We start from the raw sequence: 17,622 nt of genomic DNA on the forward strand, positions 1-17,622 counted from the left end.
ATCCTTGAGTCCAAGTGAACGTTTGTGCCAATTTTGAAGAAATCCCCCTAATGGATGCCCAAGAAATATCTTCTAAGCCAAACACACATCTCGAATCCCCATAATTTAATGTCTATGAATCTACTGCAAATACTCTGCGACAACAGAGATGTTACTGAAGTCAAAGTTTGCGTGCCTCTCTTGTGACCTTTTAAAAGCGTACACTGTAGACTGTGACATCACTGTTCCGGTGTAATCTGTCCGCTGGTATGTGACAAATAAATTCTGGCTGTGCGGAGCTTTGTTTTCCCCCGAAGCTTGCTGATTTATGATCTAAAGAGACGCATGTTTGGACACAGATATGTTCACTCATCTTTACACATCCTGAGATAACTCGGCCAGCCTTGTAAAAAACGTCTGCAGCCGGAGTAGAAGCCCGGCGGGTAGCAGCACTTGCACGTTGAAGCCGATGCCAGCTGAGCCGCCCGTCTCACTGCAGGAGAACACAGAGAGCTGCTGAGAGAAGCAGAAGGAAAGACACACCATCCATCACTCCACTCCTTCTCCTCAAACACGCAGCCTGCTTCCAAAACAATCTCATCTCTCCATCTATCATTCATTTCTGTTTTCACCAGGTTATCTCAGAGGCAGCCAGAGAGAGGGGCCGTCGCCACGGTAACCACTCTAGCTCCTGGATGGAGCCCAGGGTTGTAAAAGTGAAGAGCCGAGTCGGTTCCCTTCCAAGTCCATGATTTAATGGAGGGGTCACTGTGGGGGGGGGGACAGTTGTCCACGCCAACGTTTTAAGTCAGCTACATCAAGATTATGTTTAAAAGGATGGACCCACCACTCTATGCCACTAATGTTAGCCTGGCTAAGTGTATAATGGACTTTAACACAGCTGCCCAAAGGGAGAAAGAGGAAAAACACAAGTTGAGTGGGAGAAGAGGAGTACATAAGAGAGCCAGAGAGGGGAATGAATAAAGGGGGTCAGAGACAGCAACAACAGACTGGAGGGAAACAAGATGAAGCAGCCAAGACCGTGCTGATGTTCCATCAAGTTCATTTTGTCGCCTGGTTCCTCCAACTCCAAAATACACCATTACATCACACCGAGCATGGGAAACTTCCCTAAACCAAAACAGAGCCGCAGAGTGTCTCGCTTATCTCTTTTATTGTTGACTGCAGAGATATTCATCATTGGCGGAGGATCACAACACACAAAAAAACATAACCATGCAGCGGGCACAGAGTGGATTCTGAAGAAATGTAATTACAGTCCAGACACTTCTATAATGAGGCCAACAAATTAATTTGTCTTTTGACAAAAACCTTGTTGAGGCCATGTAAAAGCTTAGCTTACATGATTGCTGACAACACAGTAGGCTAATCCTGTGGTTATTGCTGTCGACATGATACATATTTACTTCAGAAACAGTAAATACAGAAAATTAGCTCAACATGAAACAAGACCTCAAAACCAAACTATCATTTCACACTCTCTTCAATTATCTATTTGTAGTGGATGAAAGCAGAGTCATGTCTCGGACATCTTTGATGACCCGGGTTGGAAATGACGCGAAAATAAAAAAAAAAAAGAAACCAAAATAAAAACACACTTTTATGGCAACCACAAACATGTTTTATTCACATGAATGTATCTTTCACAGAGACAAATCTGGGGTGAATAAACAACTTCAAGGTTTCCTTGGTTTTCTTGAAGCATCTTGTCCTGCCTACCCACTGGCACCAGCTCTTCTATTACATGGTCTTCTACCTCCAAAATTAAAGCCCCCCCCAAAAATGTCAGCATGTTAGAATTAGATAAATCAAACAGACAAACAAATCTGTGTGGCTAAAGCAAAATGAAAACAAGAAGAGCAAAGTAGAGGAAGGCTCACAGCCGGGAGACACGGTACGGACTGAATCACGGAGAGTGGAACCAAATCAATCACAACCACGAGAGGCTGTGCTCAGCTACATCTACTTTCCACCGCAGTCCACCGTGACAAGACGTGAGGAGAAAAGGAGCACAGGACTGGCTGTGTGAGGTGGGATTCAGGGATTCAAAAACCACCACATGGGGGATTTGGGATTAGACAATGTGGCTCAACTCCAAATAACTCCACTGTTTTCCAAGTTGATGTAAACATGTGTGTTGATGAGGTGGCAGGGTGATGGTCTGCATGAGCAGCATCCTCCCTGGATAGACAATAATCCCGCTGTGTATCCTGCGGCGGACCAGGACCTTCTCGTGATGACAACACCAGGAAGACCACAGTTGATTTTTGGAATATCATGATCTTTTCAAGTTTCTGCGAACATTTCCACATTGAGACATCTGGTTGGCAATGAACTGAGGAGAGGTTGCAGGAGGAGAAAAAAAAAAAAAGCTTCTTCCCTGTGTTTCATCAGTAACCCTTCAGTGTTTATTAAAAATGCTTTTTCCGACTGAGTTGCTTGTCAGACTGTGTGCATTCGTCGACCTCTGAGACTCGTCGGGCCGTGCTGTGGAGCAGAGTTCTGGGCTGAGTTGGACCAGAAGGGGGCTCTCAGGTGGCCACGGAGGTAACAATCTGGACCACTTCGCCGTTCTCTCCCTGGATAGCTCCCTGGATGGCCTCTTTCACCTCCAGGTCCGCCTGCAGGGCCGGAGCCAGCTCAGCAGCCTGCGACACATGAAAGAGAGGAGGGGGGCGGGGAGGTGATAATTGGGAAGACTTGGGAAGATCTGATGTTGCAATCCTGCTGCAGCTAATCAGAGTAATTGTTAAAAGACTGAAACACAAAAGTGTGTTTCCTGGGAAGCAACAGAACCACACAAACCACACTATAGCCTCTACCTGTGTGTCATTAAGGGAGACAACCGCAGTGCACAGACAATAGATAGAAGGAGAGCAGGAATGACAAGAGAGAGATTAGGGGAGAGATGTATCAGAGAGAAGAAAGAGGAAGACAGTTGGTGGAGCGACAGGTGAAGAGAGACTTGACAAGCGTTGAGCTATTTGTATTTTAATGCTCTCTGGCAGTCTCTACGGTCGGTGTCAGACAGAGCGAGGTATTGTGAAAAGATGAGAGGTTCATGACTCAGTCCTGGATGATGACCATGAAGAATGACTCACTCCTTCCTCAGACGCACGCCAGAGGTTCCCTCAAACACACCTGCAGCATTTAATCCTCCCTCCTCAGCCTGCTGTCACTAGACAACAGCATTGACTGGAGCACAGCTGCACCGCAGCAGCAGCACAAGGCAACAACACATGAGGCGGAGACACTGTGACCACACGGCAGTGAAGAGGCCAAGTAAAACTCATACGGATCAATGTTTTTCATTGAGAACTTGAAACATCAGACATGTTGAACCATCAAGCCTGGTTCCCCATTTGGAAATACTCACAGATAATAGATCCATTGCGTTGGGGTTAAACCGGGCTATTGGTGCTCTGCAGCCCTAGCTTTGGACTCGAGCTGGAGATAAACAATGTTGCATCTAAAGATTAGCACCAACTCGCAGAGATGCCCCTTAGAATGCCCAAACATCACAGTGTGTTGCCCCCCGACTTCATCTAGTTTGAGTAATGGAAACTATTAAATAAAGAGAGGAAAAATGCAGAGATAAATAAATACAAAAGCCAAAGTCATTTTTCAAGAACTTGTATAAATGCTACCACATGTCTGGAAACAGATGAGAGCAATTCACATGATTCAACACTTTTCACAAAAGAGGGAGAAAAAGAAAAGAAAGAGCAGCGCTAACCTTCCTCTGAACTTTGAACTGAGAGCCAGCAACGTTTACACCTAGGATTATTGAAATACAACTGTGATAATAACATACTATGCTCCCACATAGCATAGAGTAGGCAACTCTATACTGTGTCTTCATTTTCACCCTCTGTTCTAATTGTTTGCAAACATATTTTGTTGATTGATTGATTGATTATAGGTGGGATTGATCGAGGTAAAGTTCACTCTGTAAAATTAACAGAAAAGTCTTCTTGAACATACTGGATGCATCTATTCACTCAATACGTACAACATTTTGGCACTGAAGTCTAACAAAAGTCTGCTTTTGACGAGTTTAAATATTGTTTGAGCAATAAACACCACATTGTTAACAAGTTGTTTCATTCTGTCCTTGAGCGCGTCCCGGTGCCCTTACTGAACCCAAACTCTCACTGAACAGAACGCTGGTGAGAGATCAGACTTCTGCCTACTTTGTTGATTTCTGTCAAGATCTGAGTACAATCAAACATTAGGAGGAGAAAAAATAAAAAAAATCCTCACGAATCAGTGGAGTAAACAAACAGTCTGATTGCTGAAACATGGAGAACAGACCTCGGAGTGCAGCGTATGGGGCGGCAATCCTTTTGCATGCTTGCTAGAGTCTATCAGTTTGTGTATGATCCACACGCAATACAATTTATCAATATAGGATGCTTTACAAGTTACCTAGACAACTACAGACAACAAAAGGACAACAAGTTTTACTGAGAGAGCTAGAAAAACAGCATCACTGTCTGCAGGGAGATCCATGTCAGGATCCATGTACGGCTGGTATTTCACACAGCCAAAAATCATTTCAAGTTCTTTCTGTTTATATGATAACAGCACAACAAAGACTCCCATCGGGACTAGAAGGTAGCCACTTTAACGTGGGACTTGAGAGAAAGAAGCAGTCAGGAGAAAATGTGATATTCAATATATTTTGGGGGAAACAAAAAAGCAGAGACGACAATGGAAAAGTGTGGTTCTTTTATATTCCTCGCAGTTAAACGGACCACGATGCGCCGTGCACCATCCTGATTCCACATGTGGCGTGTTTCTCAAAAAGCTCAAACATGAAGGGATTTTAGGCAAATCTAACAATTGCTACTCTTCTCCTTTCAACACTCCACTTTATTATGTTAAATTACTGTTTTTCCAAACACTCATCATAATGACTGAAAGCTGAGTGTATTTTACTTGAGGACAATTATGACAACAGAGGGAAAAGCAGACCCATAATACCTGCAAGTACTTTAGATAAATTAAACGCATATTTCCATTATAACGTTACCGTAATTATGAATGAAATATTACAGGATATATTCTGCCTCATTATGAAGCTGATCAAACCATTATTGCACGAAAGAAGGCCGGTGTCAACTTTTCTCGAAAAAAGAAAAGAAGAATTATAAAAGGGAAGAAGACAGGAATGGATTCCTAAAAGAGGAAAAATATATCTTTTTTTTATATTTTAGGTGACTGGTGCTTAATTGTTCACAGGTATTTCCATAACATACACTGCAGCAAAAGGTGTTTTGGGGCTTTGACACAATGAGCCACTGTTCTAATTGGATGGCAGTAAAGTGTTGAAAAAGGGGAGGTGACCGGCCGTCGAAGAGTTTCCAACTCTGCATGGGCATGATATTCTTCTGGTTGAGTCATTAGTACCGTATTTTCCGCACTATAAGGCGCACTTAAAAGCCTTTAATTTTCTCAAAAAACGACAGTGCGCCTTGTAATCCGGAGCGCCTTATATATGGATCAATTGGTTAGTTGGTTGATCCATACTGGTTGTACACGGCGCTCTGTCAAAATGTTTCAGTACGACTGGTAAACTACAAAGCCGCACCGCTTGCAGCATTACGGCTACCGTAGACAGGGGCGTCGCCGAAGTAATAGCGGTAAACACCGGTACTGTGCTTACTCCTACTCTATTCTATGCGCCTTATAATCCGGTGCGCCCTATATATAAAAACAGTTCTAAAATAGGCCATTCATTGAAGGTGCGCCTTATAATCCGGTGCGCCTTATAGTGCGGAAAATACGGTACAAACAATTAACAACTCTGGTGAAAAGTACTTTGCAGTAAAAAAAACAAAAAGACTGTCTATGTGACTTTAAATTATAACAAAGTTTCACCACAAATTCAGTTTCTTGTGCCACTACTGGAAGGTTACTGTTAGAGGCTGAGCTTTGTAGGATAGTTTCTGTATGTTGAATCAAATCCCTTTTGGATTTATTTCAATTGTTTATGACTTGAGGTGGTGTGGTGTTTTATTGTTTGTTTGGAAAGCCAATGTATGGAATTAGCTGTAAATGTCGCTTTGTGACTCCGTCTGGAGTCTTCATTACAGACAGCTGATGTGACTCATAAGTACAGTGTAGTTAGAAAAAAGTAAGCAGTAAGGTACAAAGCTGAAATGTGTTAAAACATAACTCCGTAATGTCATGAAATTATCCAGAAGACTCATATGTTTAAGTAAAATTGCAGTTATTTTTAAAAATAAACTTTCAAATCCATATTTTTGGATTTAAAAAGGATACTCCTCTAACTTCCTGGCACCTTTTCTGGCTGATTGTAAACATGTAGGGCATATAATTATTATATGAATAAAAGGAAATTTCCCCGATTAGGAACAAGAGCAATGACTCTGCATTTCAGTTTCTCTCTGTGTTACTTCTACAAACCAGATTCTGAAAAACCCCCTGACATCCTGGGACTTCCGGTCTTCTGGCCGAGCAGCGAGTACACAGCACAGATTAATGGCATCACTGAAAGACTGATTCCTGATGTACAGTATGCATTTCAGAGGAACAGTTATGTATTATGGATTGCTCAAAAAACAAACACATGTAGAGGGACTGATTTAGATTAGTACCGAGGTCTGTTTCAGCTCAGACAATAGATGCATACTCCAGCACCTGGAATGCTTCCCAGTAACAAACAATCTGTGTGCACGTGTGCCAGAGCCTGGGAGAGTTTTATGTGTGTGTGTGTGTGTGTGTGTGTGTGTGTGTGTGTGTGTGTGTGTGTGTGTGTGTGTGTGTGTGTGTGTGTGTGGTTTTACCTGTACGGCAGCTGTGTGATCTGCAACGGGGGCTAGTTGGACGTACTGCACTTGGATGTCAGGAGGGAGGGGGGAGCCCTCTACAGCCGTAGCCCCTCCATCAGCTGATGCCACCGCTATGAGCTGAGCCCCACGTAGCACCTAGGACAGATAAGAAGAAACAACCATAACTGACGATTTCAGTCCATTCTTAAAATGATCATAAGTCGATCTACTCTCATTTCCACATAGAAGTGTAATCCCCCCCCCCCCCCCCATTAGTTTCATCAGGCTAAGTTTAAAAAGCAACAATGATCTACAGAACACACCATTGGAAACGAGAAAATAAAAAACAAACAGCAGAAAGCCTCATTTATGTCCTATCTGATGTGTTTATGTTCATTTATTGATTACAACCATCGGTGTTTACAAGTACAGGGTCTCACAAACACACCAAGAAACTTAGCGGCAAGGAAAGAGTCATGCGGCGGTATCTGAGTGACGTAAATAAACATTTCAGTCCTGCTGTTCTCACTGCTTCTCATCCCGACCTCTGTTTATACATCGAGTGGGAGAAGAACTTTATGGTCCATTCAATTCAATTATATTTTTACACGTTTTTTTCTAGGCTCCATAACATGATATGCTGGCTAGGATTCATTTTTATTTGGGTTCATTTAATTTAAGTCATACTTAGACAAGAAAATAAAAGAAACTGTCAGAGAATGGAGAGTGAGACATCGCAGGGGGGACTCTAATCTCCCATCGTGTTACAAGTCAGCCAGGCGACGGTGGAGCTCTGTGGTTCTGACGCAGTAATTACAGAGCAGTGCAGCTGGAGTGTTGTAGGGTTTTCTATAGTTTGTTGAGGCTATTCGTATAGATAGACTGCAACCACAAACACACAAAAGGCCCTGTGTGTGTGACCTCGTACAAGTGTATGTGCACACGCACGCACGCACGCACGCACGCACGCACACACACACACACACACACACACACACACACACACACACACACTCTGGGATTAGCAAGTACTGATGGTAACTTGGACAGCATAACTCCCATGTGACAACAGACATACAAATTAACATACAATACCGCTGTCAACACAGACACAGAAAAAGATGAATGGAGGGAAACAGAAATTCTGGGCCGATACCGATGGCAGACGCAGATGTTTTTGTTGTTGTCAGTTATTTTGATATCTATTCTCCCTCTTGTGACAGAGAAACAAAGAAATCTTCATTATAAAACTAACTCTCTGCACTGTTTTAAAGTCCTTCAGCATCTCATTACAAATAATGAAACGATCGTTAATATCCCCTTGTCTCAAATGAGAACTATATATAAAAACTTCTTTAAATAACATCTTAAACCCTTTAAAAAAAAAAGAAAAAAAGTTGAAAAGTCTTTAATCAGACGGCTTTTTCAAATATACAAATAAAAAGACTAAAAACACTTTGATACATTAAGATCGCATTGGTTTACAACTCACAGCCTGTAGTGACCCAGCTCTGTCTTAACATGTACCAGCATCAACTTTCCTTCTTTTTTGATAAATAAAACATGATTAAATGTTAAAGTTATTAGAAAAGTAAACTTTCACTTCTCAAGTTTTTCAGACCGAATACAACACATTGAAATACTCCCTCACTGCCGACATTTCCTTTCACTTTAATTTGTCAACAAACCACATGTGCGAAAGACACCCGTTGACCCTCTTAGGTCAAGCAAGATTCGTGTGCAGCCAGTGGCTTCTTCTCCGTACCAGCAGCTGTATTAGCAGCATATGCTAGCCGCTGGTGTTTTACAGCACGGCCTCGTTTATATTTTTCACAGTTCCGTGGCCTTGGACTGAACACAGGCCTCTTTCAGTGTCCTCTGTCTGGCAGGTTTCATATGCATGTTGTCTTCCTGTGCTTTCTTTGCAATGTTATGTGAGGTCTCCAGCTCGGTCCTCTTCCAGCTGCAGTTGGTACTGGGACTGGCTGGGACATGCTCAACAGGCATTCAAATTCAAGGGGAGAATATGCAAGCCTGCAGAAAAACCCAAACCTCACAAACCTCAATTACAGACGATGTTTGTTGCCCCCTAACCCTTCCAATCCCAGAGTCCCACACTGCATCCCTACCCCCAGCCCATCCTTTGCTTTGAAGTTCGGAGTTACTGACGGGCCCCAAAGGTTCAGTTAACCCCCCCCCAAGCCGCCGACATGCCTTGTCATCTACAAGACTTTGCCAGTTTCACCACAAAATCTGCCGCCTCATCGCCAGAATGCGCCAGGCCCGGTCGGCCCGATGGAAGCCATTAGTGTTAGAAGTCAGCCTGACTTAACCGTTTAGAAAACCAGGACTCTTCAAGCACAGACATGGGTTGAGGCAGAGGACTGTTTGAGCTGGGTCAAATGAATCACTGTGTTTGAGGACCCAAAAAACATTCCTGATCGATTAGTGTGTTAGCCTAGAGCGTTTAGTTTAAACAGTAATCAGACAGTTGAAAGAACGGTTCAATATATTTGGGAAAGAAGCTTATTTGCTTTCTTACAGAGAGAAGATTGGTAACACTCGTATGTCTGTTCACTAAGTATGAAGCTGGAGCCAGTTAGCTTAACTTAGCATAAAGACAGGGAGCAGGCTGAAACAGCTAACTTGATTCAAACTATTGTATATACTTCCAGTAAGGATCGTCCCAAAGATCCTAAATCCACGAAAACAATGCTCAATCAGTCACCTCATTGAGGACAGTGAGAACCCAAATGTATAGCCAGCTGTCAAGTGTTTGTTCATGGCAGACATCCATAGAGATCCATCCTCATCCCCTTCACTTCATCACACGGTTCTCTTATTAGGAGTTAAACGCAGCTTTTGCCAAGTGTGCATTTGTCTGCAGTTGTGTGTGTGTGTGTGTGTGTGTGTGTGTGTGTGTGTGTGTGTGTGTGTGTGTGTGTGTGTGTATGTGAACCTATGTGTGAAGAAACTCAGGCACAATCATGTGTCTGTCCTGTAAGTGTACACTTACTGCAGTTCAAGAGATTCTATGTTTGATACTTGAGATCATAAACACTTGTCTAACTCAATTAGATTCTCAACCTCCATTTGTGAGCCGTTTGCATTCTCAGCTGTGAGGAGCAGCACACGGAGGCTCAGAAAAGCATTTACAGAGTTGGAACGCTTTGTGAGATCTCTGCGGCAATTACATAGGAACTTCTCGGGTCCACATCCTGTCCCACGACCGGCTCTGTCAGAGCAACTCCTCTCCACTGTTTGGGTGTATTACTTTCATGCTTGGTATTTAAGTATGACTCAGCCGATAAACAATCTAAGGCGAAATCTACCCTCAAGAAACGTACATCCACTTCACAGAAGATGCCAGGAAGGTTTACTCAGGAATACATTTCAGTCTTCGCAGTATAATACATTCTCCCCTCTAGATATAAACTATTGATTTGTTGTCAAGAATATTGTGAGAGTAGTGATGATGCTTACTCATAATTCAGGAAATACCACATAATCAACACAACACAATAAGTTGTTTGGCAATGATGCAAAAACAACAATCTCAAAATTACCTCAAGAAATGGTTTTATGAGGTAATGAGATAGTCTGCTTGAACAGCCAATCGAGATTGTTAGTAGAAACTAATAAATTATACGATAAGGTGGGAAATGTTTGAGGGGGATTTCTTGGAGCAGACAAGTCCCCCGACACTGGGAAACTTTAGAATCTCAGTTTTCAGCTAAAAACCGGTATGACTCACTTAAAATGCTGACTCATATATTAGATATTGGGCTCGATTTGTCAGAAACAGGGGCCATCAGCAGATCTTAAGTGGATTAGTTACTGTTGATCTCAAAGTTTTAGGGACTGGGAGCCTTAAATAATCAGCTGGCCTGCTGGTTAAGGGTTATGACACTGCAGCACAGTACTGCGGAGAAGGGCGCTGAACAATCAAGAGTATCTTAAATTCTCTGCAGGCTTCGCTATCTGCCATGGCCTTGAGGAAATAGGGGAAAAAAATAAAAATAAAATCTTTTGCTGATGCTGTAATGCTTTCAGTGATGGATCCAGGACACTAAGGAAACACAGCAATGTGAGAGCAAAGACACAAACATGAACAACAACAGCCGCTTAACTCAAGAACATTCATGATTCCAAGACTGAAAGACAACAACCAACTGCATAAACAAGGCTCTGTTGCCCATCCCTTGTCTGTGCTTGTCTGAGGATTTTTAAATTGTATTTTTTTCTCCTTTCACGTAAAACTAGTTAAACTTGAATAAAGAGGGCTTTAAGAAATGATGGGTTGTTCAGAGATGCAGCAATTGGTAACAGTCTGAGAGTAATTCATCAATGAGAAAATATGTTTCCACAAAGCACACACTATGTGCAGACTGGCATCAATCCCCAGTCTCACAGGAGGTCTCAGTTAAAACTCAGCTGTGAATCGAACGATTTTATGAGGGAACTGCTTAGTGTGCATGTGTGCGTTTGTGTCTGAGTATGTTTTTAAAGATTTAGTTTCACCCTGGCTGCAATCAACGTACACTGGAATCCCCAATAACACAAGATGCTCCTTTCAGAAGAATCAAAAATCCATACACAATAGACAAAAAAAAAAAGAAAGCCACACAAATGTGGTTCCTATCATCCCACGGAGGAATAGCTCCTCTTCGGTCAAAAAAAAAACAGGGAAATGAAAAAAGAAACATTTGGACTTTGGAGTGGCTGGAACTTCCTCTCAGCCGACAACAACATCTGCAACTGCCAACCGTGGACAGATGTGCAAGTAGAAACATTAGCTCTGGGTGGGTGGGTAGGTGGGAGGGGGGCTGCTCAGGCCTGGCTGTGAATCGGCTGTAAAGATGCCCACAGACACAGCGGTGTGCTGAGTGATTGTTTCGTGTAGACTGGGAAAATGAACACTCTGGCCTTAATATGTCTCACTGCGAGCATGAACTCGTTTTTATTTTACCTCTGGGTCTGAGAACTATTCTGATTTCATAAAATGATTGAATAGACAAAAGTGGGCTTGTGATACAAATCAAAAAATGTCAGAAGCTGAAATAAAAGCCAAAGAGTATCATGCTTTTTTTTCCACTTGTGATTTGTGAATTCTGTCACTTATTTGCAGTTGTAGGTCAGATTTTTGACAAGCAACATTACCGTACATTACTGATGTCTCCCTCTCCTGTCCACACACTATTCCATGAAATACATCCGTGTTGTGAATCTTTATGTCTTGCCGGACCCCTGACCCTGTAACCTGGCCCACTGCTTCCCATCTCCATCTCCACCTACACCCTGACACTGCTCCTACACCAGAGCTCAACACCTGCATCCCATCAAACCCTCCCTTGCATCCTTTGCTCTGCAACTCCCACCAGAACACTTGGAGTCACGTTCAGACAGGACTCAGAGAGCTTTTATGACAAAACCAGCTTGACTTCAATTCTGATCCAGAACCAGCAAATCAAAAGGGGACTGATGACAAAAATAACAGCCGTTAAAAAAAAAAAGAGTCAATCCCCTTAAAAAAAGAAAAAAGGGAAATTCCATTGATGGTTTTCTCTGTTCTCAAACACCAATGAGAACTTGGCTTGCCTAATCGACGACGGCATTTTTACAATATCTGTAAATTTCATGATTTAAGATGATGACTTTATCGTGTTTCCAATTATCCTGTTAAATTTGGCAGAGCCAGAGGAAATGATATACACAGGTTGTAAAACTCAACTAACAAAATATCACACTGCACAAAGTACCCATCTGAACAAATAATTGAGACAGAAACTAGAAATGCACAATGATGAAGGCCAAGACATTTCTTCAATGAAATGCCATTTTTCTGACACAGCTGAAGTGAAACATACAATTCTATTGACGGTTCTGGCCCATTCTTTTAAATATCCAAAACAAATGAAGATGCTTTGGAAATTCAAGACTAAACATGTCCAGGTGACCCAAGACTGACCTCTTAAGCGGTGCACCCAGACCTCCAAACCATCTCTCTGGAAGAGGACTCAGTGGGTCCTGACAGCAGCACCTTTGACACACAGCAGCCATGAATCCAACAGTTGTACATGAAGTCTCTGATATGCCTCGGAAGACATCTGTCATCTTACATCAGCACATAGCACACTGGAGTCTTTAACTGACTGAGACATCACATCAGATAAAATCACTTCTACAGCTGCCTGTACGCGTGCCAGCACTGGTAAAAAAGACAAAACAAAACAAAGTATTCAGAGGCATCTCTAGCTTGGGGTTTCTCTGGCATAATTATTTAAAAGTCATGGTACTGTTCAGAAGAATGCGTAGTCTGGATTGTATAAAACACCTTTGGTTGCAGTGTATGTAAGCCGTTTCTTTATCATTTCCATGAAAAACAAGTTTTATTGTTCCCCCAATGCTAGTTCATGCTGCTTATTTTATCCCCAAACACACTACTCTGCATTCATTTCACTCACATTATTGTGGCACATGTGCACACAAAAATATTATGACGGATACCAGATATTTAACATGCCAGTCACTGGAAAGACTGTTAATCAAATTATGTTTATTCATATTATGTATCAAACATTCTGATTCAATTGTTTACCTGACAGATGTATCACCGTAACCAGGCTATAATTAACCCAGAGCCCATAAAAATGCACAAAGTATTGCTGTAAGACTTCCTGTTGAAGTTGAAACTGATGCATAATGAGCACTGTGGGCCGAGGACCGAGCGAGGCAGGGCTGCACCCCGTCCATGCTGATGGTGAGTCACGATGAAATCCATCTAAGAACATCTGTTCCCTCTTACTCACACACCCCAGCGACCCTGGGCTCTGCCCACAAAAAAAAAGAAAGAAAACACCACTGGGGGTACCCTCCTCTGCTCTGTTACAAACACACACACCTACACACACATTCAGGAGGACGGTTTCCCCGATCCGTGGCCCTTTATCTCCAGGCCACGATGCCACAAGGACACAAAGCAGACCACTACTCCTTTGAAACCAGATCCACCACTAGACTTCTAAATCCTTGACTGCTTACGTACATCCCCTTACTCTAAACACTGGTCATAAAACATCTTGTTTGTATCTTTTCATCTCATTTTACCCTCCTCTCAAATGACAGGAGTCCCACCAACCCCTCACATATTGGAAACAACATTCTTGAGCAGAGAGAGAAAAAAAATCACAACGGAGTAACTCGGGCTACGGGCCAGCAGCGTGATTCCAGCACAAATCACACCCTGATTCTTCTGAGGTTAACCTTACACATTGTTCAAGCATCTGCTTTTTGTGTACACATGACAAATCAAGAGATCCTGTCCTAGAACACCAGACTTTTACAAAGGCTAACTAACTAACAACAGGCATTGAGGAGTAGATGTCACTAAATAATCTATTCCCTCTTCATTACCTCACCTAATGTTCTCCCTTTTCTTTGTTTGGCCCTCTTCTTCTCCTCATCCTCTCCTTCATCAACTCATTGACATGTCCTTTTCCCTCGGTGCACCGTCCCTCTTACACAATATATTGCCGGTGTTTATCCGGGTTCTGGACTGGTTCTGTGTTTACAGGTCCTGACAGCGCTGACAGAGGGACTAGTGCCGAGCTGGACTCTCTGTTCTGTGACCCGGTTCCCACAATGACCATTAGGAGTGTCCAACAGATGCACCACAACATGTGCTGACAGGAAGGGGTGGCAGGGGTTCAATTAGGGGAAGGAAGTGAGGGGAGGATTGTCTTCAGACTCTTGACCATCACTTTTAAAGCCCCCAGATGGGCGGCATTCAGGTCCATCACTGATAAATGACGCAGACGGATGACACGACCAGTAACTTTGGCAAAGCTTTATAGAAGTCTCTTGAGATTGGCTGGATTTCTTGGACTGACACGACAATTGGTTTACAGTTATCGGACAGTCCTGTGAAAACTGTGAGCTCATTCAACAGTGGATTGCCACCTTCAATTATTTTATGTGGCACCTGTTGCCATGTGTGGTTTTCTAAATCACAGCTTAACGAGTCTCAGTTTTCAAACATTAATGGGACAAAACATCTCTTCCAGATCGTGTTCCTTTTGGGCTTTCCTCCCTCCTTTTTTCACAGAGAGAAGGGCACTAGATAAGAGGCTGTGACAGACAGGGAGTTCAGTAAAAGACTAGTTATTTTCTAGTTTCTTGGGTCTGCCTTCTCTTCTGTTTGCATGAGAGTGTTTTTATAAGCTTGCGGAAAGCTTTGGATCCAGTTTTGTTCCAGATTTTTGGCTGGCACAGCTACACTAAGTTTAGGGCTAAGTTGGCACAGACTGACGTAGAAGTGGATACATAAACATCTGCAGCTGAAGTACACAGATTTGATATGTGCATGAGTAGTTAGACGAACAAACAAAGTGAATACTGGGATACGAGACGCACACTGCGCTGTTCACTGCAGTACCTCTCTGGTGACAATATAGAGCATGATGGGTGGATAGCAGAGGGGAACACAGAGGGGTCAGATTAGAACAAGTTCATTTACTAACCTTTTTTTAAAAGGCATGTACACAAGTAATTAAACAATTCACTACCCATACCCATCCACAGTGGAGAGGTTAAGAAATCAGTGGAGGGAATTACTAAACCGCTTCCATAATGAAGCTTCTGCATTTAGACTCATCTTCTCAATGAGATTTTGTCCAGGAAATGAGAGATTACAAAATAATAATGCCAGATTACAATATCAATGACATCATACATAGCCTATTTAGCCATTAGACATTTAAGAAAACACACATTGGTTTAAGTCTCAACTGTTATGTCTTTGTCTGAGGTTCCTAACAAAATGCTGGTCCAAGATACACCACACCAATCATGATAAAGACCTAATATGGCATTCGTTCTGTGATTTATCTCCTTGAATAAGTGCTATCACTAATATCATACTTGTTTGGGCCCCGTTTCCATCAAGTGAATTCTGGGGTTCATCAGATTTAAGAGCTGACCTAAGAGGCGGCCGCCCTCTGCTCCATGAGAATATGAGAACGTACATATGAGGAGACGCTGCCACTGTAGCGTATCACTGCATGCGTGTGAAAAGCTCGACCTGCAACATGAAGTTTAAAGAATAAGTCACTATGTTTGTTTTGGCAATGCAGTCATATCATTTTACAGACCCAATCAAAGTATGAGCTAAAAAAGAAAAGGGAAAATAAAAGATCTTTTTATTGGACTAGGCTCCCAGACACCGCCGAGGGAATAGAGGCCTTCCTGCTGCTTTTTGTTCTTGCATCCTTTAGTGTCGATCTGCGAGAAACTAATGCCGATACAAACTACATTTTCAAAGAGCCTGCCCTATACCATACAGACCAGCTAGAAGTGGTAAAGCTGATGAGAATCTGCAAAGATTTCATGTACTCTGAACTGGTATGAAAAATCGAAACAAAACTCTGAGGAATGCTGCTATCAGGCTAAGCGAGTGGGTCATTCCAGGACACGAGCAGGCATGTGTGTTTAGGAGTGTGTGACAGAGAAGAAGCGGGGGTGTGTGTGGTGACTACCTCAATCAAGTGAAAACACACAGCAAAACAGCCAATAAAACAATAACAACAACAAAAAACTCATATAAAGCAGATGCATTCACACATAGCAGACGTGTGGGCACACATATAGCCTATGGCACTTTGAACCAATGAGCGGCTTTTAACTCCTTCTCCACCCCAAATGTTGACGTATTACATAGAAGGGGTGATGATTATCTCTTCAAGTGCAGTGATGGAGGTCCAGTACTTCCTTATAAAGTAAAATTATTGTAATCACATTACTTTCTATATTTGAACAAAGTAATTACTTTATTGTTGCACGGAATACCGATACTAGAAAGGTACCCTTTATAAAAGCCGTAGATGTGAAACAGCAAGAATTTCCTGTAATTCGGCAGACAGTAACCCACCACAGAGCATGTTATGGTATTATATTACCTTCTGCCTCAGGAATATGAAATGGACGGAAAGGAAAAGTAGTCCATCGGTTTGAATGACATTCTCTTCACAAACACCGCTTCGACACGACACAGTACTATCGAGGGTGTCTTCCTGGTTTTAGCAGCTTTTTACATCACCAATTTCTCACAGATCTTAATCTAAATGTATTATTTTATCATTTTGGTTGTTTTTGATTTGGAAGCCTCTCGCCATTTCCCCGTGCCGCAGTACCACTCTCCGCCTACTAAACAAATGCCTCTGAGACCCACATAAGTAATAAAGACCATCAGTGAGAAGATTGGCTATAGCTTTTCTTACTAAGGTCATCGGTGAAATGGGGTGGCAGACCGTCACCTCGTTACTTCAATTATTATATTGTTATTATACAAAATAAGTTTCTTTAAGAAAAAAAACATTGTTCCTCTGGGAAAAATCCTTAGCTTTTTATTCCATTTAGCTCTCTCCAAATTGGCACTGTGGCTTCAGAAAAAAACAGCTTTGGCCGTCAAAGCGGGTGCGTGTGTAGCCATTTAAAACAATAGGTGGCCTTCAAAACGCATGCAACAGTCAGTGTGTATGGGGCTTATTAAACCCTGTTTAATCTGGTTTGATTAAGAGCTCATTAAACCCTGTTTAATTAGTCTTATCTGGTATAAAAATAGAAAGTAAACTATCAAAGAAATCACATAAACACCTGTATAGGGGACATCAGATTACTGCATACCATTCATAATTATTTAAAAAAAAAAACAATTTCAGCTCCATGTTCTGTTATCTATGATTCCATTACTTTTCCTGATGTATCAAAGTCATCATTTCTGTACCTTGACAAGAGTATTACTAACATTACACTCTTAAGCCTCTTTAGT

The 17,622-nt window shown here is 42.2% G+C and overlaps 1 protein-coding gene across 2 annotated transcripts in view; it reads right to left on the reverse strand.

The window, feature by feature from the left end:
• Window positions 1–1,136: 1,136 nt before the first annotated feature.
• banp (BTG3 associated nuclear protein) overlaps window positions 1,137–17,622 on the reverse strand; it is a 35,904-nt gene continuing 19,418 nt past the window's right edge. For both annotated transcript variants that reach the window (XM_068723317.1, XM_068723316.1), the window contains exons 13-14: window positions 6,813–6,953; window positions 1,137–2,648 (exon numbers count right to left, since the gene is read on the reverse strand). In XM_068723317.1, the coding sequence (XP_068579418.1) occupies window positions 2,532–2,648; window positions 6,813–6,953 (258 nt within the window). In that variant the 3' untranslated portion in view covers window positions 1,137–2,531. The remainder of the gene's footprint in view (window positions 2,649–6,812; window positions 6,954–17,622) is intronic.

This window comes from Cebidichthys violaceus, unplaced genomic scaffold (assembly GCF_023349555.1).
Source record: "Cebidichthys violaceus isolate CVI_PGR_0920_01 unplaced genomic scaffold, fCebVio1.0.p SCAF_3, whole genome shotgun sequence".
Lineage (NCBI taxonomy): Eukaryota > Metazoa > Chordata > Actinopteri > Perciformes > Stichaeidae > Cebidichthys > Cebidichthys violaceus.